At 45.2% G+C, this 25,578-nt stretch overlaps 1 protein-coding gene across 2 annotated transcripts in view; it reads left to right on the forward strand.

Annotated features, from left to right (window-relative positions):
• The window catches only part of LMTK2 (lemur tyrosine kinase 2), an 81,621-nt gene that overhangs the window by 40,329 nt on the left and 15,714 nt on the right, over positions 1-25,578 (forward strand). For both annotated transcript variants that reach the window (XM_036123571.2, XM_036123572.2), the window contains exons 7-9: positions 11,148-11,281; positions 22,023-22,107; positions 23,353-23,474. In XM_036123571.2, coding sequence (XP_035979464.1) covers positions 11,148-11,281; positions 22,023-22,107; positions 23,353-23,474 — 341 coding nt within the window. The remainder of the gene's footprint in view (positions 1-11,147; positions 11,282-22,022; positions 22,108-23,352; positions 23,475-25,578) is intronic.

Here is a 25,578-nt window from a genome sequence, read left to right on the forward strand (position 1 = left end):
ATTCATCTTCACCCTAGGATCAACGTATTTTTTAATATCTGTAGGTGCTGTGGGGGGTGGGGGGATATATATTCTGGTATTCTATACAAATGTACCTGTATGGCTCCTTTTGGGTCAAATTTATGAGGTTGTTTAAATCTCCTCTATGCTTCTGATTTGGGAGGGCATTGATGGAGGAGTCTGAGTGTTTTCTATCCATTTTTGAGAGGCATATTATAATCTGCTCTGATTATGGATTTTCCTTATAATTCTAGTTGTATTTCCTTTGAGTGTTGAGTCAGGGATACACATTTAGAATTGATATATAACATCTTGTAATTTTAAGCTCTCGTAATTATGAAGGGGCTCTTTTTAAGCGTTACAAGGATTAAGTCTGTTTTTACTGATATTAGTATAGTTATCCCAGCTTTCTTTTGGTTAGAATTTGCCTGGTTATCTCTCTCAGTCCTTTTCTCTGGTTTATATCACCTGTAAATAGTTTATTGTTAAAATTTTATTTGTCAGTCTTGATCACTTAACATGGAACATGTACTCCATTTATGTATATTGTATCTATGAGATACTTGGAATTTTATGTACCTATTCTGTATTATTTTTCCTACCTACCTGTTTTGCTTTTTTGCTAGCCTTCTTTTAGAGTCTTGATTTTTTTAAAAGATTTTAGTTATTTATTTGAGAAAGAGAGTGCAAGAGAGAGAGAGAGGAAGAGAGAGCACAAGCAGGGGGAGTGGGAGAGGGAGAAGCAGGCTCCCCGCTGAGCAGGGAGCCTGATGTGGGGCTCGATCCCAGGACCCTGAGATCATGACCTGAACCAAAGGCAGACGTTTAACCGACTGAACCACCCAGGCGCCCCTACTAGTTTGGATTTTTGATACCGTTCTTAGTTTTTTGTATGACTACACTGGAAGTTATAACGTGCATATGTAATTTGACTAAGTCTGAAATTAATATTTTAACCCTCCTCCAAGGAAGCTGGGACCTCAGAGAGCTCTGTCTCAATGTAAGGAAAACTGGAATTAAACCTACTTTTCCTGGCCATCTCCGCATTTTCTCCCATCGTCGAGGGTGCTTATTTGTTGAGCAGCTGCTGTGGAAAGACAGCAGGCTGCACGCCGTGGAAACAGAGAGAAAGTAAGGTCGTTGTCCTCTAGAGCTCCTCCGTAGAGGGAGCACACATGTGATAATTGTTATTTAGCCTGGTAAATTATTGAATGGAGGCGTGAGAACTAAGAGGAAGGAATTCTCAGTGATGTTTCTGATCATTTTATTGCATGTATATTTTGGATTATCTCAGTATTATCAGTTACATAATATTTATGATCCTCGGTTATTACAATATGAGAACTGCTTATTTTAATGGTCTCAGGGTGACCAGTGTGGTGGGTGATTCCTATGCTGCCAGCACTTGAGGAAAAAACGTAAAGATGCATCTTTTTGTGATGAGACAAGTCTGCTGTCAGTTCTCGTTTTCTGAGACACTTTATGGTGGCTTTTCTGGGTCCTTAAGCTCTTGATATTTTTTATAAGTAAGAGTCACCACAGTCTTCATGAGTGAACACGACAGAAATGCGGCAGGAAGCGTATCTACTTGAAATATCACATTTCTGGGTTAATCAAGGTGGTTTATTAAACTGTCTCATACATACTGGTATTTCCTATTCTTCACCTTCCGTGTCCGTTCCTGGAAGTTTTATTAGACGTTGTTGTTGTTGTTCCTGGAATGGGAAAGGCCTCTGGATGCTCAGCTTGATGTTTTCTTCTGAATGGTTCAGGCGATGGGTTAGTTTTAGTGCTATTTTAATTTATTTTTTCACAAAGTTACCTATTCTTTTTGGGAGTAGGAGTTTAACCCACTTTATGAAGAAACTCTTAAAACATTACAAAATACACAAACAACGCCTTTACAATGATCATAGATAACCCATAATTAATAAGATTCTTGAGTATTCTTTTTATCTTTGTTACTATACATTGTTTTTATTTTTTTTTATTTTTTTTTTTAAATATTTTTTATTTATTTATTCATGAGAGACAGAGAGAGAGACAGAGGCAGAGGGAGAAGCAGGCTCCCCGCAGAGCAGGGAGCCCGAATCGGGACTCGATCCCAGGACCCTGGGATCATGACCTGAGCCGAAGGCAGACGCTTAACCGACTGAGCCACCCAGGCGTCCCTATACATTGTTTTTATATAGAGCAGGGGGGAGGAGCAGAGGGAGAGGGACAAGCAGACTCCCCGCTGAGCAGGGAGCCTGATGCGGACCTTGATTCCAGAACCCTGAGATCATGACCTGAGCTGAAGGCTAGACTCTTAGCCAACTGAGCCACCCATGTGCCCCTGTTAACATTCTTCTCATAAAAATTTTTCCCCAGTACTTTTAGATCTCCCATTTCAATGCATATTCTCCAAATACTTAGACTGAGTATTCAGAGAATATTAACTTGCTAAAGTTGTACTGGCTTTCGTTTTTGGGGTGAAGATTATGTATACAGCTCTCCAGAATTAACAGTTACGACTTCTTGAAACATATTTTATGTGAACCTCCTAAGTCATAATGGGGAGTGTCCACTCCTGAAGGCTAGACGTGTGGAAAGAGCCTTCACCCCCACCAGCAGCTTTCATTAGCAGTCAGAGTTAATAGCTATTTGTAATTTAAGTGCACTGCCCAGTGGTACATTGATCAACAGTAAAACTTTATTTTTTTTTTTAAAGATTTTATTTATTTGACAGAGAGAGACACAGCAAGAGAGGGAACATAAGCAGGGGGCATGTGAGAGGGAGAAGCAGGCTTCCCGCGGAGCAGGGAGCCCAACGAAGGGCTTGATCCCAGGACCCTGGGATCATGACCTGAGCCGAAGGCAGATGCTTAACAACTGAGCCACCCAGGCGCCCCAACAGTAAAACTTTAAAAACAATAATTGTTTCTCAAAAAATTAAAATTACCATCTGACCCAACGATTTCACTTCTAAGTACATGTTATCCAAAATCACTGAAAGCACTTCAAAAGAGATATGTACACACCCGTGTTCATAGCAGCATAATTCACAATAGCCTAGAGGTAGAAGCAATCAAGTGTCCCATCAGTGGATGAATAAATAAATAAAATAGAGTCTGTCCATACAATGGAGTATTACTGAGCCTTGAACAGGAAGGACATTCTGGCACCTGCTTCAACATGGATTAACTTTGAGGGCATTATGCTCAGTGAGATAAGCCAAACCGCAAAAAGACAAATACTGCATGATTCCAACTACGTGAGGAACCTAAAGTAGACTCACAGAGACAGCGAGTGGGATCATGAGTGCCAGGGACTGGGTAGGGAGGGATGGGGAGTTGGGTATGTAACGGGGACAGGGTCTCCATTTGGGAAGATGAAAAGAGTCTGGAGACAGATGGTGGGGACGGCTGCACAACAGTGTGAAGGTGCTTAACGCCCCTGAACTGGACACTTACAAATGGCTAAGATGGTAATGCTCTGTTTACCACGCACACACAAGTCAGTGATTACCTACTGTTAGTGAAGGCGCTGTCCCTCGTGTTACCTATACCAGCAGGATGCCCCTGTGCCCTTGGGGAATCTGGCAGTCAGTGCTTGGAGTGCCCAGTCTCCCACCCAAGGAGAGCCTGTTGACCCAGGGAACTCTCCACCTTGCGCAGCAGCAAGGGCTCACGTTTGTGCCGTTGGACAGTTCTGTGCTCGTCACCTCTGGGCCTGGGAAGCTTCGGAGGGAGCAGACTCAGCAGCAGCAAGCGCTGCGGCGTCGGCGGGGTCACCAGCTCTGAAGTCCAGCTGTCTGGGCTCAGTATATGCGGTGGCCACATGGCAGGAAGCATCAGGTAGCGTCATCCCAGTGAGCCAGAGAGGGCCCCCACCTGCAGGGACGTCCCCCCGACTCACCAAAGCCTCGCTTCGACACTGAGCCCTGCTCCCAGCCTGGACACTCCACAGCCCTCCCAGAAATAGGCCATCCGGAGCAGAGGGGCGTCATCCAAGGCAAAACGGCTCGCTGGCAAGGATCCAGGGGACTGAGGGTAATAGCTCAGGCTCGGTAATAAGCAGCTGCAGCCACAGTGAAAGGAACCACTATCTTCACATGTTCTTAGTAGGTCAAGAGCTATTGAATGAACATTGGCCTTTTCAGTCGTCATCGGGGCCGTGATCATACTCAGTGATAACATCTTTTAAATAGAAAGGAGAGAATATTTTTGCACTTAAGTAATTCTTGCGAGATGGAATTACCAGTCTGTTGTTGAAAAGCGCTTTATCTTGGAATTTTTGTGAAAGAAAATGAAAACTCTTCTGAGTGAGTTCGGTAGCTGGATGGGAGCCAGCAGTTTATAATGCCGATGGTGCAACGTTCACGGAAGGAGAGGTGGCTGCAGGGGGTTGTCTATAACTTGTTGCCATGGGGGGTACACAGTGCTCTCGCGTGAATATCCAGGCAAGGAGATTGTTTTGGGGGCAAGGATCGCTCATTCAGCGGAAGTGTGCCAGGCACCTATGAAGTACAAAGGGCTGTACACAGCACCCCGGGGAGCGCAGAGGTGAGTCATCCCGCTCCTGCGTGGTGCCCTCCGGGACACGGGCAAGGCACCCGGATCCCCACGTTTCCTGCCTCTAGAGCCAGGCTGGCCTGCCTTCGGATGCTCATTCTGCCACTTAGGTATCGCTTTGGAAAGTTACCTGACCTCTTTAAGCCTCAGATTAGACATCTGTCAAATGGGGATAGTACCACCTACAGGTAGATGACCCTACCCTGACCATTAATAAGATGATAAATGTAAATTTTGGAGCACATAGTAAGTGCTTAGGACATGGTAGTTATTTTTATTCATTTTTGGTTATATTAATTGATCACAATTAATGATTAAAGGTTTGAATAATATGTATAGAAGTATAAGCAGTTCTGGGCACCTGGTGGCTCAGTCTGTAGAGCATGTGACTCCTGATCTCAGGGTCATGAGTTCAAGCCCCACATTGAGCATAGAGCTTATTTTTTTAAAAAAAAGTATTGCAGTTCTAACTAGGATCATTGCAGAAGGCTTTGCTTTGGAGAAGGTGTTTGCTTGGAGTGTGCAGGAGTGGTTGGATAGACCTGTGTTAGCCTGACTGGCCTGAGCTGGGTGGAGGAGTCCGCAGTGCCCCGCAGGGGTGTGGAGACTGGAGAAGCAGGTTGGCATCTGCTGGGAAAGATCAGTTGGAAGGGTGAAAAGCAGAGACAGACCACTCTGGAGCCCAGACTGCAGGCTGAGGTGACAGCCACGTTGTTCCATCTTAATCTTTCTGAAGAGTCATCAGTTTCTTGGACTCTGTCACCTGACCCTGAAGCAAGAGATGGTATTTTCTTTGCAAGGGAGCGTTCTTGATGTCAGGTGCACATTACCTTTATGATAGTCAGCTGATAAAGCAGGGAGTGAGTTTCCGAGAGGAATTAGCAGTGGCCACATGGGAAGGGGAAAGCAGTCCATTTGGGATTCTCGATGTGCAGCATATTCCTCTGTGGGGTTTGCTTTATTCCGTCTCTCATCAAGAGTTGGTAACACTTGGAATCATGGGCTCTTAGAGCCAAAGGAACCTTGGCCGCTGCCCACCAAGAGGCCTAAGGAAGGGAAGGCTCTAGCTTGTCTGTGCTAGGCCTGGGGCTGTCCTTTACTCCCTTCGTGGGTCCTGAGAGCCCTGTGAGATGGGTGGCAGTAGTTTCATTTTACAGATTGGAAAACTGAGGCTGAGAGAGATGAAGGTATTCGTTGAAGAGTTGAACCCAGGTCTGTCTGGCTTCAGCACCATGCTTTCTGTTCTTTATTTATCTGGTTAATCGACTTGCCTGAGGTCACATAATTACTAATGGCAAAGTGGGGATTTTAACTGATGGCTTAATTTTATTCTGTGTGTTTTTATACCAGGTGGTTTAATCCTTGTATATATTTTTTCCACCAGTGAGGAGCCTCTGTTTTAGACTTGTCCTTTTGTACGGAAGATGCCTAGTTAATGGGTATGTCTTAGTTATAAATGTATTCATTAAGTAAGCTCATGCACCAGGGAACCTTCTAGGTGCTGGGCATACGAAGAGGAATGACGCGTCCCTGCCCCCATGGAGCTCATGTAGAAGAGAGGACATGGAGTTACGGGGGAACAGAGGTGCATGTGGACAGTGTCCCTAACCCAGGGGTGGTAGAGGGGACACTAGTACCGCAGGACGACGCACCATGATCAGGCTTGACAGTGAGGGCGTGGGCACCTGGGTGGAGAGGGGGTCCCTGGGCCCTGCTGGTGGCTTCCCCCTTCTCATGTCTGGCTGTGGCCCTGGGCCCTGAGGCCCTGGCTCTCAGTGAAAGTAGATCCAGGACTTGGTGAGGGGTTGGATGTGGGAGTCTGGAGACAGCAAACCCAAGAATGAGGTCTTCAGTTTCGATCTGATCTACTGGGAAGACCGTGATGCCTGCTCCTGAGATGGAGCGGGTTGTCCGAGTTACGTATCAGGCCTGTTCGATTTGAGGTGCGCCTTAGGGCGTCCAGGAGAGGGCATCAAGTCAGCAGTTGGGAGGATGGGTCTGGGGCTCGGGGGATGGAGGGCTTTGAGCCTGAAAAATGTGTTAGAAATGATTTTTAAAGCCATGGGGTGGATAGGAAATGAGCGTCCGCAGTGACGAGGACCAGGATGGAGCCCTGGGCTGTGCCGGCACCTACAGATCAGTGAGGAGGAGGATCCAGCCCAGGGCTGGGAAAGCCTGCCGGTGAGAATAGGAGGAGACCGGGAGACAGGTGGAGAGAGAAGGGAGGGCTCCACCGTGGCTGTGCTGGTGAGACGCGGTGGGAGGGCGCCGTGGGGGCAGCTGCAGCCGAGCGTGGGGGCTGGGGGGGTGGTCTTGAGAGAGTGGGGGGTGAGTCAGCCAGAACAGAGTTCATCTGTGGAGGGAACAGGGAAATGGGATGCGAGTGCAAGAGGCGTGTGGAGGCAGAGGGAGGCTTGTTTGGTTCTTGGTTGGACTGACCTGGGGGGTGTTTGGGTACAGGGGTGGATAATCCATAACAGCAGAAGATGGTGTGTCAGGGTGTGGACATTGGCAGGTGGGGGCTTGCGTGCTGAGGAAGAGGCCCGGGGTGGGCGGGGGGTGACCAGACAGGTGCTCGGGGCGTTCAGCTTGACGTGGACATTTTCGTTCATCGGCGGGGGCTGAGTATGTGGCTCCTTATGCCCGCCTTGCATCCTTTCATTCAGATTTTTGTTTACAAATCATAAATTTCCCCCCCAAGTCATCCTGTTAAACCTATAAATGACTGTAATTTTCTAGTTATTGAACTCTTGACCTGTTGAGTTTTTACATTATGATGAAATTAATTCATTGTTCTCAGTGCCCTGCAGAAAGCTGGCTAGAGCCCTCGTGGCGGTTTGGATTGGAAGTCAAGAGGACACGTGTGAGGGTCCCTCTGAAGGTCTTTGGGTGACTCAGTGCAGGAGGCCATTCCCAGTCCCTGCTCCCTCAGAGTGTTTGGTGCAGCGCTTTGCTGCCATCTAGCGTCATACATGTTTCTTTTCGAGTCTTTTTGGGAGGTTTTGGGGAGGATCTGAGAAATTTTTAAGACTTGGATAAAAGAAAGTATATTTTAATTCAGAATACATTGCTGTTCTTCATGATTTTTTTCTTTAAATAAGGGACCAAAGTAGTAATCCCTGTCTACTCATTAAGTACCACTAAAACATAAAATAAACCAGATATCTCAATACAGTTTTGTCTGTTTTGGATAGAATGAATAGAACGTTTTTGGAGAGTCTAAAGTACTAAAGTCTAAGTAAATATTTTAGTATTTATTTAATATAAACATTTTTTACTGTAATTAAAGCTTATATGCTGATTTTTTTCTTCTTTTAACGCTGGTACCAGTGGCACCTGGGTGGCTCAGTTGGTTAAGCGTCAGACTCTTGATTTCAGTTCAGGTCATGATCTCAGGGTCATGAGATTGAGCCCGTCAGGCTCTGCGCTCAGTGTGGAGTCTGCTTGAGATTCTCTCTCTCTCTCCATCTCCTTCTGCCCATGCCGCTCGTTCTCTTTCTCTCTCAAATAAATAAAACCTTAAAAAAGATTTAACAGTGGTACCAGGAGAGCTCTGAGGATCTTTCTGGAACATAGAACTACCCCCGGGTCCCGCACAAGCTGTAAGTCCCGTCCAGGAGAAGCCGTGATCAGGCTCCTCCTCGCTCACTGATGTTAGCTCCTCACCCAGGTTAGAGGTCGTGCTAACGGCCAGCTTCATCTCCGTCATGGGGGGTGGGGAGAGCCTTTTAGTTTTGCCAAGCTAGAAACATTAGGAGCATGAACATTCTTAAGCAAAATCCCCTTCTGCTTGTTATGTTTTACCTTCTGGTGAAATTTGGAGAGTGACTTATTGTGGAGACAAGACCTCTTAACATAGTGAGTGGTGATGAGTATACAGTTGCCCCTTGAACGACATGGGTGTGAACTGCGCAGGTCCACCTAGACGCCGTTTTTTTCCAGTAAGCGCAGGGCAGTGCTGTAAGTGTATTTTCTCTTCCTTATGATTTTTTTTTAACATTTTCTTTTTTCTGTCTTACCTTATTTTAAGAATATAGTATATAATATATGTAACAGACAGAATATGTGTTAAGTGACTCTTTATGTTACTCAGTAAGGCTTCTGGGCACCAACAGGCTGTTAGTTGTTACGTTTTTGGAGAGTCTAAAGTTACATGTCAATTTTCGGCCGCTCAGGGGTCGGTGCCCCTAACCCCCGCATTGTCCAAGGGTAAACTGTGCTTTAGATAACCTTGAAAAATAACTACACCCACTCTGCCGTTCTGCCTTCATGGCCAAGGTCACTTGTGAAGTGTTCAGTGTTTGCCAGCAGCTTGTTTGTTTTGCGAATTGGCCAGATACAGCGCACCATAATGCTGCTTTTGTGTGAGCGTAATTTTTTCCTTAGATGGATATTGCAGGAGAGGGGTTAGACAAATGGCTTTAAGTTGCCATTTCATTGGTAATGTAAATAAACTTAAACTATTTATTTTCATATTTAGTTTCCGCATGGGCTATCTTTTGAAAATCCCATTAGCCTGTAGGCCTGGAGCTTGTTGCTGGTGTTTGTCTAGGTTAATGTAATTATTGTGAGAATCATCTTTATTCCCACCACTCCCACCACTCCCACCTCTCCCACCTCTGGGTAGAGGCTAGCCTGGGGGAGGGCGGGGCAGGGGCGGGAAGGGGCATGTGTTTTGTTGTTGTTGTTGTTGTTTTTAAGATTTTATTTATTTATTTGACACAGAGAGAGAGAGACACAGCGAGAGAAGAAACACAAGCAGGGGGAGTGGGAGAGGGAGAAGCAGGCTTCCCGTGGAGCAGGGAGGGGCATGTGTTTTTAAAAGGCAAGAAAGGGTCTGTTTCTTCTCTGGAGCAGCTTGCAATTCCAGCATCATGTCTGGGAGGAAATAAGAGGTCGGAGACATGGGTCCTGAGGGCACAAAACCCCCACCGTAACCCCCCTGTCCTGCCAAAGTTCCATTATGTTTGGGAGAATCTGACAAATCCATGGGGTTGACATTAAGTTATTTTACATTCATTCTTATAAAATAAATTGATTCGATCTGCCTCCCTAAGTAGGATCTTCTTGACAGGTTGGTAAAACTGAGAAGTAGGAGTGTAATCTGGTAATGTAATCTGGTAATTACATTTACAGATTTCCTTTTTGAACAACTATTATCCAAAGAATTTTGATAATTTTGATAATAATATCAATCTGGGTCTTACTATAATGAGACCAATTTTTGTTTTTAAGCCAAATAGAAATTTTTATTTTATTGGCTGTGGCCTTGTGCACGGTTCTTCACCTCCTCCCTGGGCCTCATTTCTACATCCAGGAAGTGTTTCAGATTGCAAGAATTATTTGAGGCAACGAGTGTAGAAGCTCCTAGCACAGAGCTTGGCACACTGCTCAGAAGTTCCAGTGTCAGTGATTATGAATCTCAACATTATCATTCATATACAAATCCCTGAAACTGGGAATGAAGGATTTCTGGAGTGGACCTAGAATTTACATTGTAATGTGCTTAGCATTGAAAGTAGGCAGATGTTTGTAACACGATATTTGTGCTTTAAGGTTTTTACTCTGGGAAGAATTTGATAAATTGGCTGTCTTTCCTAACAGTGGTAAGAAATGCATTCTCTTCCTTAGTTGGAGTCTTTCCTTGACTCAGGTATAACGCACATTGAAAGCTATTGGCTTGCTTTCTAAATTGTATTAACCGTTTATATAAAGCTTTAGTTTGGAATTGAGTCAGATCAATAAATATTTACTCACGTGATAAGGAGAATGTGGAAGATTTTATTTCCTTAAACGTATATTCCCCCAAAACATGAGGTCCTGAGTTAAAGTCCCGGCAGAAAGCAGGGGGAGCACAGGGAAGCCCAGCAGGAGTGCCTGCAGGGCTCTGCGTTTCAGCATTTGCGTTTCGGGTGTCCGGGTGTGAATTTGTTCATTTTCCTGTCCATGCTGCCCTCCTTTGAGCTGGCTTCATAACTTTATGAGTTTTTCTGGAGGGCTGGAATGTTCTTCTTCAGAGTGGCTGGCAGCACAGGGCCCTAGGGAGGCTGGCAGAGACTTGGCCAGCACTCAGCGTGCTTTTTCCCTCCTCTGCCACCCAGTTTTCTTTGGTTCTTTCCCTCTCCGTTGCTCACAGGTGCTTTGGTGGTAGCCTTCATGACGTAGTGTTCTCTGACCGTGTGTCTCCTAGAATCCTTAAAGGCAGTGCACGCGGCACCATGTCCTGTCAGTTACGGGGAAACTTCTATCCCTCTGCACTTAGTTTATATTGTGCATCATTGAAAAATTATCTTATTTTTACTGTTTTGTTTTACATGTGTTCATATAAACTAATATTTAGTTTGTTTAAAGGTAAACTAATATTAATAGTTAGAATGATCCTAAACGGTAATAGTGTTTTCTGTACTTTAAAGTTTTTGGGTGGAATTACTCTTTGTAACTTGGAACTTGTTCGAATTAGATTCTTTATCAAGGTCAGATCTAAGTGATTTCTAATAAACAACCTTGATAGTTAACGTTAGCTAAGGCGCCCGTTGGCTTGCCAGGGCTTTCACCTCGTCCCCTTCGGGAGCTGACCTGGACTCCTTTTTGCAGGGTGACCTAAAAGCTTACCTGCGCAACGAGCAAGAGCACATGAGGGGGGACTCGCAGACCATGCTGCTGCAGCGGATGGCCTGCGAGATCGCAGCCGGCCTGGCCGCCATGCACAAGCTGCACTTCCTGCACAGGTGGGTCCGTCGGGCCGCGCCGCGCCCCCCGCCCAGGCTGCGCCTGACGAGGTTCTGCAGAGGACTTCGGAGGGCGGCTAAGTCGAAGCTGTCCTGTATGTCCCAGGGTCGGGATGAGGGTGGAGTTGGGCTGCGGTTAAACCGATACCAGGGAACAGAATGTCTTCATTCGGCCCGAGGTCTAGAAGCCATCTCGAGAATTTCAGAGAACGTGAAAAGTTGGCTCAGCACTGAGAGCAGACGGTGCCGGTCTCCCTGCTGACATCTCTCTGTGCGTCCCGTTCGTGTCAGCTTCAGGCTGGGGTTCTAACTGCGAGGTGCCTGGGTGAGGGAGAGAGGGTCTGATAGGCTGGTGGCATGTCTTCGTGGAGGGCCAAGCGGCGGTGCCGCGGCTCCGAGAGGCCAGCTTCCCCCCCGGGGCCTGTTGCAGGTGGTCAGGGGTTGCGTGTGGGCAGCACAGCGGTCAGCGTAACACATTTGTGCAGAAGCCATCCTGGTCCCGTTTGAATAGCCGCAGCTCTTCGAGCACATTGTATTTTGCTCCTCAGACCATTGATGTAATTTCGTAATTAAAACAACAAAGGGCTTGGAGTCCTGTCTGAGCTAATGGTTCTGTGAACCCAAAAGGAGGTTTCTGCTTACTCTCCTCCAGCCTTCTGAGCTCTGATTTATGTTTAAAATATGTTTGAAATTATTTCTCAGGTCTCCAGGGAAACCAGCTTCTCTTTACTTGACTTTAATTAAATAATTTAACTCTTAACGATCCGAAGAGCTGAAAAGGAGCACCTGTGTGTGTTGACTTTAAGGGCTATGAAGTTTTTTGGTTTTTTTTTTTTAGTCTGTTTTTTAAAGGGTAGGTTGCACAGGAATGTATTTATAGTGTGACTCCATTTTTTAAAATAAAACACCTGCTGGTATTTGTAGAGGTGTGAGGGCACGTGCGCCTGGGTGTGTGTGTGCGCGCATGTACACGCGTGTATGTGAGAAGAGACGTGGAAAAGTACCCTATCAAATTCTCAGTGTTGTTTCAGGGTGGGGAGGAAAGAAAATTATTAACATTTTCCCCGTACATCTATATCTTATTTGACATGCCTAGTGAGCAAGTCATTCTGATAAAGGGCTTTATGAAATACCCCAAAGATTATGGGTTTCTTCAAGCACGAGGCAGAATCCCTTACACGAAACTTCAAAATGTAAATATCTATTTATAATAGAGAAATCTTGGATTTCATTTTTTAGTCTCTTCTAACAGGTTAATACCCAGCATATTTGTATTGTTACTTTTTTGTAAGACACAGCAGATTATTCTCTAAAAGGTGGTTTAGGAGTTTTTAGATCTTGGAGGCTGGGGCATTTAGAGAGACTGTCATGTCAGACTCAACAGCGTGAAGGCCTCAGAGGCAGCTCGAAATTGCATTTAAAGCTCAGGTATGTTCCTGCTACTGTATTTTAAAAATTGGCAAAGACATCAGAGTAAATGTTCTTTTCCTCTGAGTTTCTATAGGTTAAAGTTCTACTTAATTTAGAATTGTGTGAGCTTTAGAACAAATAAAGATGATAAATTAAATCACATGGTTTGGATGTTATCCAGGTACAAAAACTCAAGGTAAAGAATATTCTTTAAACTATTGGCATCTGTCCCCCTCCCTCCCTCCCTCCGTCTCTTTTATTTATTTGTCAGAGAGAGAGAGAGAGAGCACAAGGGGGGAGGGGCAAAAGGAGAGGGAGAAGCAGGCTCCCCACCGAGCAGGGAGCCCAGTGTGGGACTTGATCCCAGGACCCCGGGATCATGACTTGAGCCGAAGGCAGACGCTTAACTGACTGAGTTACCCAGGTGTCCCCCTCTCTCTCTCAAGTAGCTATATATTTTTAAAGATTTTATTTATTTATTTGACAGAGAGAGGGAGAGAGACAGCGAGAGAGGGAGAGAGACAGCAAGAGAGGGAACACAAACAGGGGGAGTGGGAGAGGGAGAAGTAGGTTTCCTGCTGAGCAGGGAGCCCGATGCGGGGCTCGATCCCAGGACCCTGGGACCATGACCTGAGCCGAAGGCAGATGCTTAACGACTGAGCCACCCAGGTGCCCCTTAAGTAGCTATATTTTATGTAAAATTCCCACTTGGGGCAAAATTTATGCTCTAAGTTTTTTTTTTTTTTTTTTTTTTTTTGATGGTAGCAATATAGCATATTTTAAAATCAGAATTCAGAATATTTATTGGCTGACTCAAAGTCGGGCTTTCTGCGTTGGTTGAAAATAGAATAGCCCACACGTCCAACTAAAAGCTGTTTGCTATTTTGGAAACTGATCTAGTAAAGCACCCCCAATTAGATTTTATTTTTGTTTATTGTTTAAGAGGAGACATATGCCTGGGTCTTAGGTAGCCTGCATCTCTGAAGTTTACATGTGACATCCGTGAAGGCCATGTAAACAGCAGAAGCTGCCGGTATGCTACGTTCCACACCATTCTGCCTTTCTGGCCCAGAGCCTGGGGCTTCCTGTCCTTTCCCTGTCCGCCTTCCTTAGCGGCTCCAGTGAGATACCACAGGTCACTGCGATGAGCTGAGTGCACAGAGGTTCCAGCGGGCAGCGTGGGCCTCGTGGTGGCTCAGGTAGCTGAAGACCTGTGTGGCCACGGCCTTGAGGAGTACCCGGGTGACCACTGTTCACGAGAGAGCCTCTTTAGGATTTTCCTGGTTCTAAAGTTAAGGTAACTTTCTCCTGAGAAACCCTGGGATTCTCCAGCTCTGAGAGTGTGGCTATCCAGTGTTGCAGGAGCATGATGCATAAACACTAGGGTTAGGTGCCATTTTACGTGATTTTTTCTTAATCTGTGCTGTGTGTTGTGTCCACAGTGGTAGAGATTAGGAAGTCTGGTTACTAATAGGCTTGTTGTGCTGCACCTCTAGCGTATTTCTTTCTGCTGGTGCATTATTAGGGGATTTCATTAATTTGTGTGCATGTAAAATCTTCAGATTATATCTTTTAAACTCCTGATGTTTTCTATTTTAAAGATTCATCTTCAAGGAAAAAAATTTTATATCGCAATAAATATGATTGCTTTAATTCTTTTGATTATTTTATTTTTGAAGATCTAATTGGCTTTATTAAATGATTCATGAATTGGGCAGCACCCCATCTCCCAAGTCCAGGGGAGTTCTCCCTGACTGATCAGTTTATGTCAAAGCCATGGGTAGCATGTGGCACATGGTGGTGTTAAATGAAAAGAAGACACTGTACCATCATCATGCTCTCATGAGGAAAATCCAAGGATTTTCCAGACACAGGCTGCAAAATCTGGCTTGAGCTGAAAGTCTGCAGGCACTTGACCCGTGTATGCGGAATGAAAGAGTGAGGGTCCCAGACATGGGACCTCACCTGCTCTAGTCTCGCGTTCTTCACTTGGAAGATCCTGGTCGTAGAGCAGAGCTGGGATTCAAAACCAGAGCTGTGGTCTCCGGGGCCCACACTCTTAGCCAGCAAGCTACCCTAAACAATCACTGGTCACCCTTTTTTACTGGTGACACGATACTGTATGTTGAGAAAAAGCAAGGTACTAGTTTCTTTAAAAAACAAAACTAAATTAGAAAATATATTGTAGCTTGCTTACAGCTATACTAAAGTTTCCCTGGAAATGAGGGCAAAAAAAACCCCATTCCGTTTTCACCAGTGCCACAAAAATTACCTATTATGATTTATTATAAATTACTTAGGAATAAATGTGAGAAAGACACAGGACTGTGTGAAGGAAGCTGTGCAGTCTTACCGAAGGACATAAAACATGTGAACAAATGGAAAGATGTACCCATTTTATGGTGGGAAGACAATACAAAAATGTCAGTTGACTCAAAATTATCTTTTTTAAGATTTTATGTATTTGAGAGAGAGGGTGAACAAGAGAGTTCACAAGCTGGGGGAGGGGCAGAGGGAGAGAAACAGACTCCCCACTGAGCAGGGAGCCTGATGTGGGGCTCGAACCCAGGACGCTGGGATCATGACCTGAGCTGAAGGCAGACGCTTAACCGACTGGGCCACCCAGGCGCTCATGTTAACTCAAAATTAATACATCAACTTTATAAACAATCCCAGTAAGAATCCTCACAGGATTTGTGGGGGGGAGGGGGTAAAAATTATGTTTAGCTTCACATGGAAAAATAAGTGTCTAGAAGAGCCAGTAGAGTATGAAAGAGAAGTGAATTGTTGGGGCAGAAAGGGAGGCTTGCTTTACGAGGTATCAGAACTCCCAGCAAACTCCTGGGATAGAGATCAGTATGGTTTTGATGGAGAAACAGATTGGTGGAGAGCAGACAGTGCATAGAGCGAGTGAACGTATGGCAAAAGTGAAACTCCTGTCAGTGGGGAAGAGATGGCTTCCCTGTTAAATGCGGGCACAGTTCATTACCCGTCTGGGAAATCACTGGACCTCTGCACCATCCTGTATGTGAAAATCAAGGTATAAGAAATAAATGTGATATTGGCAAAATTCTGGAAGGCTGTATGTGTTTCCCAGCGATGAGCGAGGCCTAACTAGAAAGGCCCTCCTTTCCTGAGGTGGGAAACCCAGGAGCTGTAAAATAACGGGTGGCTATTACATGGAAGGTTGACTGCTCTGTAAAAATTAAATGTTTTGCATAGCAACAGACACCACAGCAAAGTCAGTGGACGACAGACTTGGGAAGGTGTAGCTGCCAGCACAAGGAGCAGCCGCAGGGCGACCGCTCACGACACCAGACAGATGTGGTGGCTTGGCGAGAGGACGATGAGCCCCTGGACAGACGGGCAGAGACGGATGGGAAGGGGATCCCCTTCGGAAGTTAGGGACGTGCAGGTTAAAGGCATGGAACCTCAGAGCTGAAGGAACCGCTGCGTCTGTTGCTGGTAGGGATGTGGGGAAGTTTCTGTCCTGAATCGCATATAAATCATGACCAGTTTTTGAAGAGCTATTAGGGCAATAACTGTATAATTAAAGAATAACACATTCCCATCGCTAGACTCACTTCCATAGGACAGAGAGGCACCGGAACTTAAGGACACGGAGTGGAATGATCTGTCGTAGCAGCATTTGAGGCGACGGCGAAAAAAATAAACACGACAAAGTAAACGTTCATGGGGGGATCGAGAACCAGTCTGAGGCCGTCCGCACTGTGGAATACCACACAGCTATCGTAGGGAAAGATGTAGAGCTGCTGGACTAGTTGACCTGGAGGGATTCCCACGTTGTGATGTTGTTGGGTGGGAAATAAAGATGTGGAGAGGTAGACATAATGTCGCATAAAGCACGTGCTCCTTACTCCCCTCATCTGTGTGTTCTTGTGTGTACACTATGCCTGTGGAAAAATACAGAAAGATCATACCTCCCGGTTTGTTAATACATGTTACCTGGAATGGGTGGCGCTGGGGGAGGAAGATAGTTTAAAAAAAAAACAACACATTTTTTTAATTGAAAAAAAAGAAAGAACTGCAGCTCTTGAGGAAGCCTTAGAAGAAGCCTAGTATTCCTGTAACCCAGTTAATGCAAAAAGCCTATGCGTGTGCATGGCCGGACTAGTAGAGAGGACAGAGCTGGAGGCTTGGGCTGGCTGTGCCGTGCCCTCGGGGAAGGAACTCACCTGCAGGCTGAGCATGTGGACGAAGCAGGGGGGGAAATGAAGGCGGGGGTCTTCGGGTGGAGGGCCGCTTTGCCTCGGGACCCTCGCCGTCAACTTAAAATCATCAGGGGTAAGTAAAGTACTAAGTGTTCCAGTTTTCTAGATGACCCTAGGTCTTATGGGAAGATTAATGTTCTGGGATCCGTGGCATAGTGCTAGCCCTGATCCAGTGCAACCTTCTAGGCCGGGCTTGGATTCTGGGGGTTGTCTGAGGGGTACCTCCGTCCCCACTGCAGGCCTACTGCGTTTCACTCGCCTCCCAAGTGATTGCAGTGCACGCCCAGTGTGAGAACTACCACTTTGAAGAGCGTCAGTTAATTGGCAGCTCAGCTCCATCTTGGTGTAAGACGCCTTTAGGACAGGCCTAGGGGATCCCTTGCCTTATGTCAGAGTAACCTTCTTCTTAAGGACCTTGAGGGGTATCACCAGGCTGTTGAGGGAAGTCTCTCAACTCTGACCAGTCTTCCCAGCTCTGTGAGTGTCCTGTCAGCCTCATTATCTTCCAGAGCGCACACGTACGCAGCTCAGGAGTTGGCCTCAGACAAGACTCAGAGGGACCCGTATGCAGATTTCTGGGATGCTTGCTCGCTCTCTGAGCTTACTCCCTCCTCTCCTTCTACCCTGCCCTGCAGTTCAGCCTCTTTGGCAGCCTCTGTTTCTGCCATCCCTATGTGTTTCGTCCAGTCTTGTAATCACGTACAGGGAGGAGATAAGCCATAAGCAGAGGTTGAGACCCATAGAAGCCTGACTGTCCAGCTCAGTGTCAGCTCTGGCCCAGCCCTGGAGAAAACTGAGAACTGAAGGCTTTGTCCCCGTTTTATCACCATTTCTCAAAACCCAGGCCAGCAGTGGTGGCCCACATTCCAGCCACAGACCTTCTCCTCGGCGTCCGCCCAGAATTTCCCAGAGCAAGTGCCCTCTATAGACCCGGAGCCTAGCAGGTGCCTGACGTGCAGGAGGCACTCGGGAAATGTAGTCTCGTTCAGCTAGCAAGGACTGACCTAATAAATCGGGGCGAAAGCAGTTACAACTGCGTCCTTTGTGCCCTTACCAGAGTTCTTTGGCTTTCATCTTGAGCTTGTCCCGCTCTGAGCTGCGTCCCATCTTCAAGTGATAAGTAGCAGTTTCTTCAAAACTCTTAGTGATTTTTTTTTTTTTAAACTTTCATGACTGCCAAGGGCGCAGAGCGGTCTGGTGAGCAAAGCACGAATTAGGGGTTCAAGTTGTTAATTCACCTCTCGTTAACTGTACCAAGATAAGCCACATTACTTAATCCTTCTGAACCTTTTTCTTCTGTGAAATGGGGATAATCTTTATCCTGAAGTGCTGTTGTCAAGAGGACTTGAGATAACGTATGCCACGCCCTAGAAGAATACTCAGCAGTCAGTGTCAGCTATTTTGCTTCCCATGTGGTGCCTCTGTTTATGAGGAGTTCAGCTTGCTCGCGAAAGCATAAGTAACGCGAAGAGAGGTGTGAGTGATTTTGAAAATGGCTGCACCTCCCTGAGCTGTTTCCAGTCGAGCAGTCCTTCTGGGGCCGGGTTAACTCCAGTCTGGCTGAGCTGAGAACAAGTGGTGATGCTTCCTTGTGAGTCAGGATGGGGAACTCTTAGATCTGTGGACCCCCACTCCCCACGTCTGTCCGCCCCGCTCACACGGCCGAGGCCGTCACTGACAGCGGGGGCGATGGACGGCCTTGTTGCCGGCCGAGGGGACGGGGCCAGAGGCCGTCAGAGCTGGATCGTTTGGCAGCCTCACCACTAGACCTGTTTTTCAACTTGAAGGAAGAATATACTGGGTATGTTTGTGTTTCTGACCAAAAGCAGCTTGACGTCAAGAATTACCTTTGTTGTTAAGTTACACCTTTGTGTTTTTCTCTTCTTTAGCTTTGTGTGTTGGGCTTCAGAGAATATTTGCTTTTACCAGTTTTGAATCGAATTATATCATTATCTTAGAAGTGGATAGCACTTTAACATTCTGAGAACATTTCATATATTGCTTTATTTTATCCTTATAGAACCTTGTGAGTTAGCTCTTACAGCGCACCCGTTTGTGAGTAAACTGAGGCTCGGATATGTTAAATGACTTGCCCCAAGTCACACGGCTCCTAAGCAGTGGAGCCAGATGAGTCCCCACATTGACCTTGTCGCGCCGCCACCCCCCCCCCCCATGCTGTGTGTGGTGCTCGCATGCGTGGGGTGGAGGTAGGGGGCAGGTTTAGAAGAAGCTCCTCCAGTCCCACCCTGGTTTGGGTCCTCATTGCTTCGGATTTCAGGTGAGGAGAAGCATTCCTCCTTCCCCTGAGAGCATCACTTGGATTTGTGTTAGAGTTTTAGGGTGCCTTTTACAATGAAAGCCAACGGCCTTTTGCCTAGGTGATTTTTCATCTTTTCCGTAACCTTCACGTTTCATGTGTCTAAAGACCTGCACTGCACATGTGGAAGGAGAGAGGAGAGGACGGAGGGGGCAGGGCAGCCCAGGTGTTGCCTAGGGTTTGGTTGCTCGGATGGCCCGCGGGGAAGGCGCCAAGTGCCGAGGCCGCTGCCCACCTGCAGGGGACACACACAGGGACCTGTTGGAATGCTGGGCCACCCAGCTTTTAATTCTGCTCTTAGGAGAGAGATGTGGGGAAGGTCAAGAAGGATCTGTTTCTAGAGACTCTGGAAATGCCCATCGGTGGTGCTCAGTGACAGAGCCTCTGTTGGTAGAACCCGCGGCACCGTCCTGTTGTAGCTGTCGGTCCAGTGGACAGTGTCGCCTGCCGGAAAGCATTTCCGTTTCTCTGCCCTCGAAGGGTGTATTGCTACTGCCTCCCTCCTGCCTCCCTTCATTCCAAAAAGGAGAGACCAATTTTCTTCTTAAGATTGGAAGTTTCTCTCTTGCTCCCGGACACCACAGGCTTGAAGGCTTCTGAGGGGAGCCCCGTGAAAATTACCGCTAGTAAACACAGTGTGGAGATGATTGAATAGAACCAGCTGGCCATCTAGATCAGCACGTGTTCGTCGGGGACCAGCCATACGCCCAGGACAACGCTCCAATTGCTGGTGCATTGTTGCCGATGGTTACTGCAGGGGGACGGCGTCTTGTTGGCTTTGCAGCCCTGGCAAAAAAGTTACTTTGATTCTTGCCTGTTTCCTCATCTGTAAATGAGGAGGATGAGACTATCCACTTCCAAGGTTCCTTGTGAAGATTAGATGAGTTAATACGTGTACAGAGCTTAGAGAAATGCCCAGTGTAGAGTAAGTGCTTTATAAATCTTAGCCATTAACATATGATTGGATCCTTATGTACCAGGCAGGCTGTCCTTAGGTACCTGGTCCTTAGGTACCAGGTGGGCTGTCACTGAGTTACATCAGCCAAAGCTGCTGCCGTCATCAGCATGGTCCTGTTTCGGGCATGTAAGCGTCAGAAATTAAAGTCTTTGAAAATTAAGAATTTAATCAGTAATTTAAGCTTTTGTCTTCTAAAATCGTATCAAGACATTTTGAGTTTTGGACTACAGAAAGTTTTTGATAACTTTATGATTTGAAACTATAAATGGGCTGTGCTTTTCTACTTTAATTTAGTGGACTCTTTAATTCCTATGCCAGTGGATGATCAAAAAGATAAAAAGATTGAAAGATAAAAGGGGGGCTTATACTGAAATCCAAAGTGTTTACTCTGTTGTCTATATGGAAGGTTCCTTCAGAAAAAGTAGATTTTACTTTTAAACATACGTGTTTTTGAGAATTAACCTGTTCTTAAATAACCTATGTAATTTGTTTTCAGTAAGTCCTGAAAATGTGCTCTTTACCTCCCTGTGGAGAGGTGGGGTTTGCAAGAAAGTGAAGTATCTGGAAGTGGCCTCCTTATAATACATTAAAAATTAATATTTTCAATAATGTAGATTAGTTTGGGGTGCTTGAAGTTGTAATTTTATTCATCTTTACTTATAATAAATAGACTACCACTAGACTATTACTCAAGTTAATATAAGTTACTGTAAAAAATTACTCAGACACTTTAGCTCATAGTATTTTAAAATTCCTGGTCATCCTTTTTTTAAAAGATTTTATTTATTTGAAATTGAATGAGAGACAGAGCACAAGCAGGGCAGAGGGGCGGAGGGAGAGGGAGAAGCAGACTTCCCGCTGAGCAGGGAGCCTGACTCGGGGCTCGATCCCAGGACCCCGAGATCATGACCTGAGCCGAAGGCAGACGTTTAACTGACTGAGCCAGCCAGGCGCCCCTCCTGATCACTCTCAGAACACCAGGAAATGAGACATAAATCTGCTATTGATGCAGCAGAAGGTACAGATATGGTCAGTATTTAACCTTAGCAGTTACTTGTTTTTTTTAAAGATTTATTTATTTATTAGAGAGTGCGGGAGAGCACGGGGGAGGGGCAGAATCTCAAGCAGACTCCCTGCTGAGTGTGGAGCGCCATGCTGGGCCCATCTCACAACCCATGAGCTGAAATCACAAGTCAGACGTTTAACCAACTGAGCCATCCAGGTTCCTTGCTTTAGCAGTTACTACTTGTAAGAAAAAATTTTATCATCTCCATGGATTTTAGTAATGAAGAATATGATATATAATCCTTTTTCCGTTAAAAAATAATCTTAGGGGCACCTGGGTGGCTCAGTGGTTAAGCGTCTGCCTTTGGCTCAGCTTGTGATCCCAGGGTCCTGGGATCCAGTCTTGGGTCAGGCTCCCTGCTCAGTGGGAAGCCTGCTTCTCCCTCTTCTCCCCACCTGTGCTTTCTCTCGCTATCTCTGTCTCTCTCTCTCAAATAAATAAATAAAATCTTAATAAATAGAGGGTATGATAGGGAGAGCATGAGAGGGGGGAGGGTCAGAGGGAGAAGCAGACTGGGGAGCCTGATGCAGAGCACGATCCCAGGACCCTGAGATCATGACCCGAGCTGAAGGCAGGAGCTTGACCAACTGAGCCACCCAGGCGCCCCTAAAAAAGAATTTTAAAACATTACTGAGCAGGGAGCTCAGCACACCACTCTGCTTCATAGAGAAAGCCTTGTTCATAGCAATTTGGGGTGACAGTGTCCTGCTTGCAGGTTCCCCTTATCCTTGTGTTCACTTCACTCTTTCTGCTTTTAGTGACTTAGCCTTGAGGAACTGTTTTCTTACCTCGGACCTGAATGTGAAAGTGGGAGATTATGGAATAGGATTCAGCAGGTACAAGGTAAGCCAAGGTTTAAAGGTTCTCTCCTGAAGTTGATTTAATTTCATAGTCATGAAGTGGTCATATCACAAAATGCCACCCCGGTTTTGGAAGAGGGGGTTAAGAATCTTGGTTATGTTGCCTTTTTGGAGAATGGTTTGTTCTAGTCATCTTAACAGCAGTGTTGGCTTCTGACGTGTGGTTTGTCTACATCGGTGGCTCTGTGCTGAGGTTTTGTGACGGCTTTCCAAAGGCTTTGTTTAAAAATAAGATTTTTACACAGTGTAATTAATATAGCTTGGTGGTGCATAACACATTTTAGTATGAACACATGGGCAGTAATCATTACCACCTGTATAATAAAATACACTGTACATGTCATATCAACATGTCCCCAGTAAAATTCTGGCTCAAAAGGAAGGTTGTGGTTTAGATTTTTTAAACTCTGCCATAAATACATCCCCACACAAACTAAGAAGTAGGTGAGGTTTTCGTGTGTTCTTTTGTAGCCCAGCTGAATGAGGTAGCAGGGTATGGGGCACAGAACGTGACTGTCTGTCCTGGCTCCACGCCATCCACAGAGCGGCACGAGGATCATACCTGTTCTGTCTTCCGGGGTTCTCGTGAGGACCACAGGGCTCATGTTTTCATAGTACTTTGTAACTAAAATATATTACGCAAATATAAGTTGGTTATTTGTCTGCATAGTCGCTCTAGTGTCTTGAGCCCTTGCTGTGTACCAGGCACCATGAAGTCGTTGCCGGCAGTTATCTGTTTTAATCCTCACCATAAACGGAGGTGGGTATTGTATCATCCTCATTTTACAGATAAAGAAAAAGGCTTAGCATATTTGTTGCTTTCCCAGAGTCTGGTAGCGAGCTGTAAATGGTTGAGCATGGACTTAGAAGCCAGTCCCTAATCTTAGGCACTGCTGCCCTACTCGGGGCGTAAGGCCCAGCATATTTTAAAAGATGTTTTGCTCAGAGTCTGTTCTGTACATCAGACGTGGAGTACCTTCTTTTTCCAGGAAGGCTGACTGAGCAAGCGTTCATGGCTCAGACAGCAGCTCACGAAGCCCAGAAGGCTTCAGAGAAAACCTCACCCACCTTCTGCCCAGAAAATCTCTCTTCATGCCCACTTCTTTTTCTGATACGTCTTTTGGGTTCAGCATGTGTTTTCTGAGAATGACCTGGTGTTAAATCATTGAGTTCACTGAAAAACTAATAGAATTTAATTTAAAATTCTGTATGCTTTCTAACAAAACAGGAGGATTATATTGAAACAGATGATAAAAAAATTTTCCCTCTGCGGTGGACTGCTCCAGAATTAGTAACCAGCTTTCAAGACAGACTACTAACTGCAGATCAAACGAAGTATAGTAATATCTGGTAGGTACTGATTTACCATTCTGTTAGACTTTTGTGTAGCAAAGTCCTCACTTCTTCCCCTTGAGTACTTAAAGAAAAATAACTGAGTAAGATTTAGGAGCCCAGGTGTGCCTGGTGGTGAGGTAAAGACAGTTCACTGACATCATAGCAATTATCACAGTTGTGGTGATATAATTAACTTTTCTCTTACCCATTCAACAGTGAGAAGGTCCACAAAAGCAGGAAACCGGTCTACTTTCTTGCCTCCTGTAAGACCTGCAGTATAATAGACATTTTACATATTTATTAAAGTAAATGAAAAAACAGAAAGACGTTTGGACCAATACGTGATACTGTGATTTATAGGAGATCAGTTTAATGAAAGTTGAAAAAAATGTTTTTATGTCTTTGACTAACGATTTCTGTTACAGCTTTCTTAATTTATATATATATTTTTTGTGCTATTACCCTGCTTTTTCTATTTTCTTTTTCTCTTCTTGCCTTCTTTTGGATTTTTTTTAAGTGCTTTTTCCCGTTAGTTTGAGAGCTGTATACGCTAGTCCTAAACTTTAATTATTAAAGGTTACCCTAGAAGTTATGACATGTGTATTCCACTTATTTTAGTCTAATATTAGTTCATATTTTGACCCTCTCTCTGAACAATACAAGGACCTCAGGATACTTTAACATACTGTAACTTGGTTTAACTATACACCACACACATGCATGCACACACACAGTTATAGCTTATTGGGTATTTTTTTTTCTTTTATCCTCACAAGACGTTACTATTAGGTTTTTTTTAGCACTTTTTTGTTTAGGTTTATCCACGTAATTAAATCACTTTGCTCTTCATTCTTTTTTTTCTTTTTTCTTTTCTTTTTTTTTAAATCTCAGACATTCCATCTGGGATCATTCTCCCTTTGTCTGAAGTATGTCCTTCAGAATTTCCTATAGTGAGGGCCTGCTGGTAACAGACTCTCAGTTTTTTGTAGGTCTGAACATACCTTTATTTTGTCCTCATTTTTGAAATATATTTTTACTTGGTGACAGTTACTTTCTCTCAGCATACTGAAGAGATGGTTCTACTGTCTTCTGGCTTCCATTGTTGCTATTGAGAAGTCAGCCGTAAGTCTACCTAAGCTCTTTGAAGGTAATGTGACCTTTTCTCTCTGGCTGCTTTTAAATTCTTCTCTTTGTTTTTTTGTGGGTTTTTTTGTAGTTTCACTATGATGTGTATGGGTGTGGATTTCTTACGTTTTTCTGCTTGGGATTTATTTGGCTTTCAGATCTATAGGTTGGTGGTGTTCTCAGGCCCACCGTTCAAATACTGCCTCTGCTCCATTTCCCTCTTTTGGGAAGTCCGTTTAGACGTGTGTCATGCCTTCCTGCTCTGCCTTCTGTCTCTTCATCTCTCCTTTATGTATCCTATCTCTTTGACTCTGGGCCACGCTCTAGATAATTTTGAGACCTGTGTTCCAGCCACTAATTCTTTCTCTTTTTAAAAATTCTCTCTTCAGCTGTGTCTGTTCTTCTGTTAAATCTCTCTATTAAGTTTTATATAGTTCAGCTATTGACTTTTCAGTTTTAGGAAATCTATTTGGTTTTTTAAAACATATCCCAGTGTTTTTAAAACAACTGGATTATGATCTGCATCAGATAATTCTGGTAGCTGAAGTCCTGGTGGATCTGATCTTGCTGGTTCTTGATGGTGCCTTGTTTCCTTGGGGTGAGGATCTTGGAAACCTAGAATTGGGGAGCATTCCTCCAGAGAGGATCCACACTTACTCGCTTGTGTTGGATACCAGGGGGTCCTGCCATGTAAGAGAGCTTCACATATTCAGATTTAAGGTTTTTTTTGAACACTCAGGTGTTGTGAATTTGGGCTGCAAATGCAATCAAGGATCAGCTCTGTGGTTACAGCTTGTTAGGGACCACACACCCCCCTTACACACACGCACACACACACTCACACAGTCGTACACACGTACACTAACTCACAGTGCCTCAGTGCTGAGTCACCTTGCCTTTCAGGCTCCTGGAGGGAGGCAGCAGGGGCAGGTTTAATCTCACTGTGAGGAGGTGTCTCTGTGATTCCCCTTAGCTTGGGCAGGCCCAGGGCTTT

Source organism: Halichoerus grypus, chromosome 6 (assembly GCF_964656455.1).
Source record: "Halichoerus grypus chromosome 6, mHalGry1.hap1.1, whole genome shotgun sequence".
NCBI lineage: Eukaryota > Metazoa > Chordata > Mammalia > Carnivora > Phocidae > Halichoerus > Halichoerus grypus.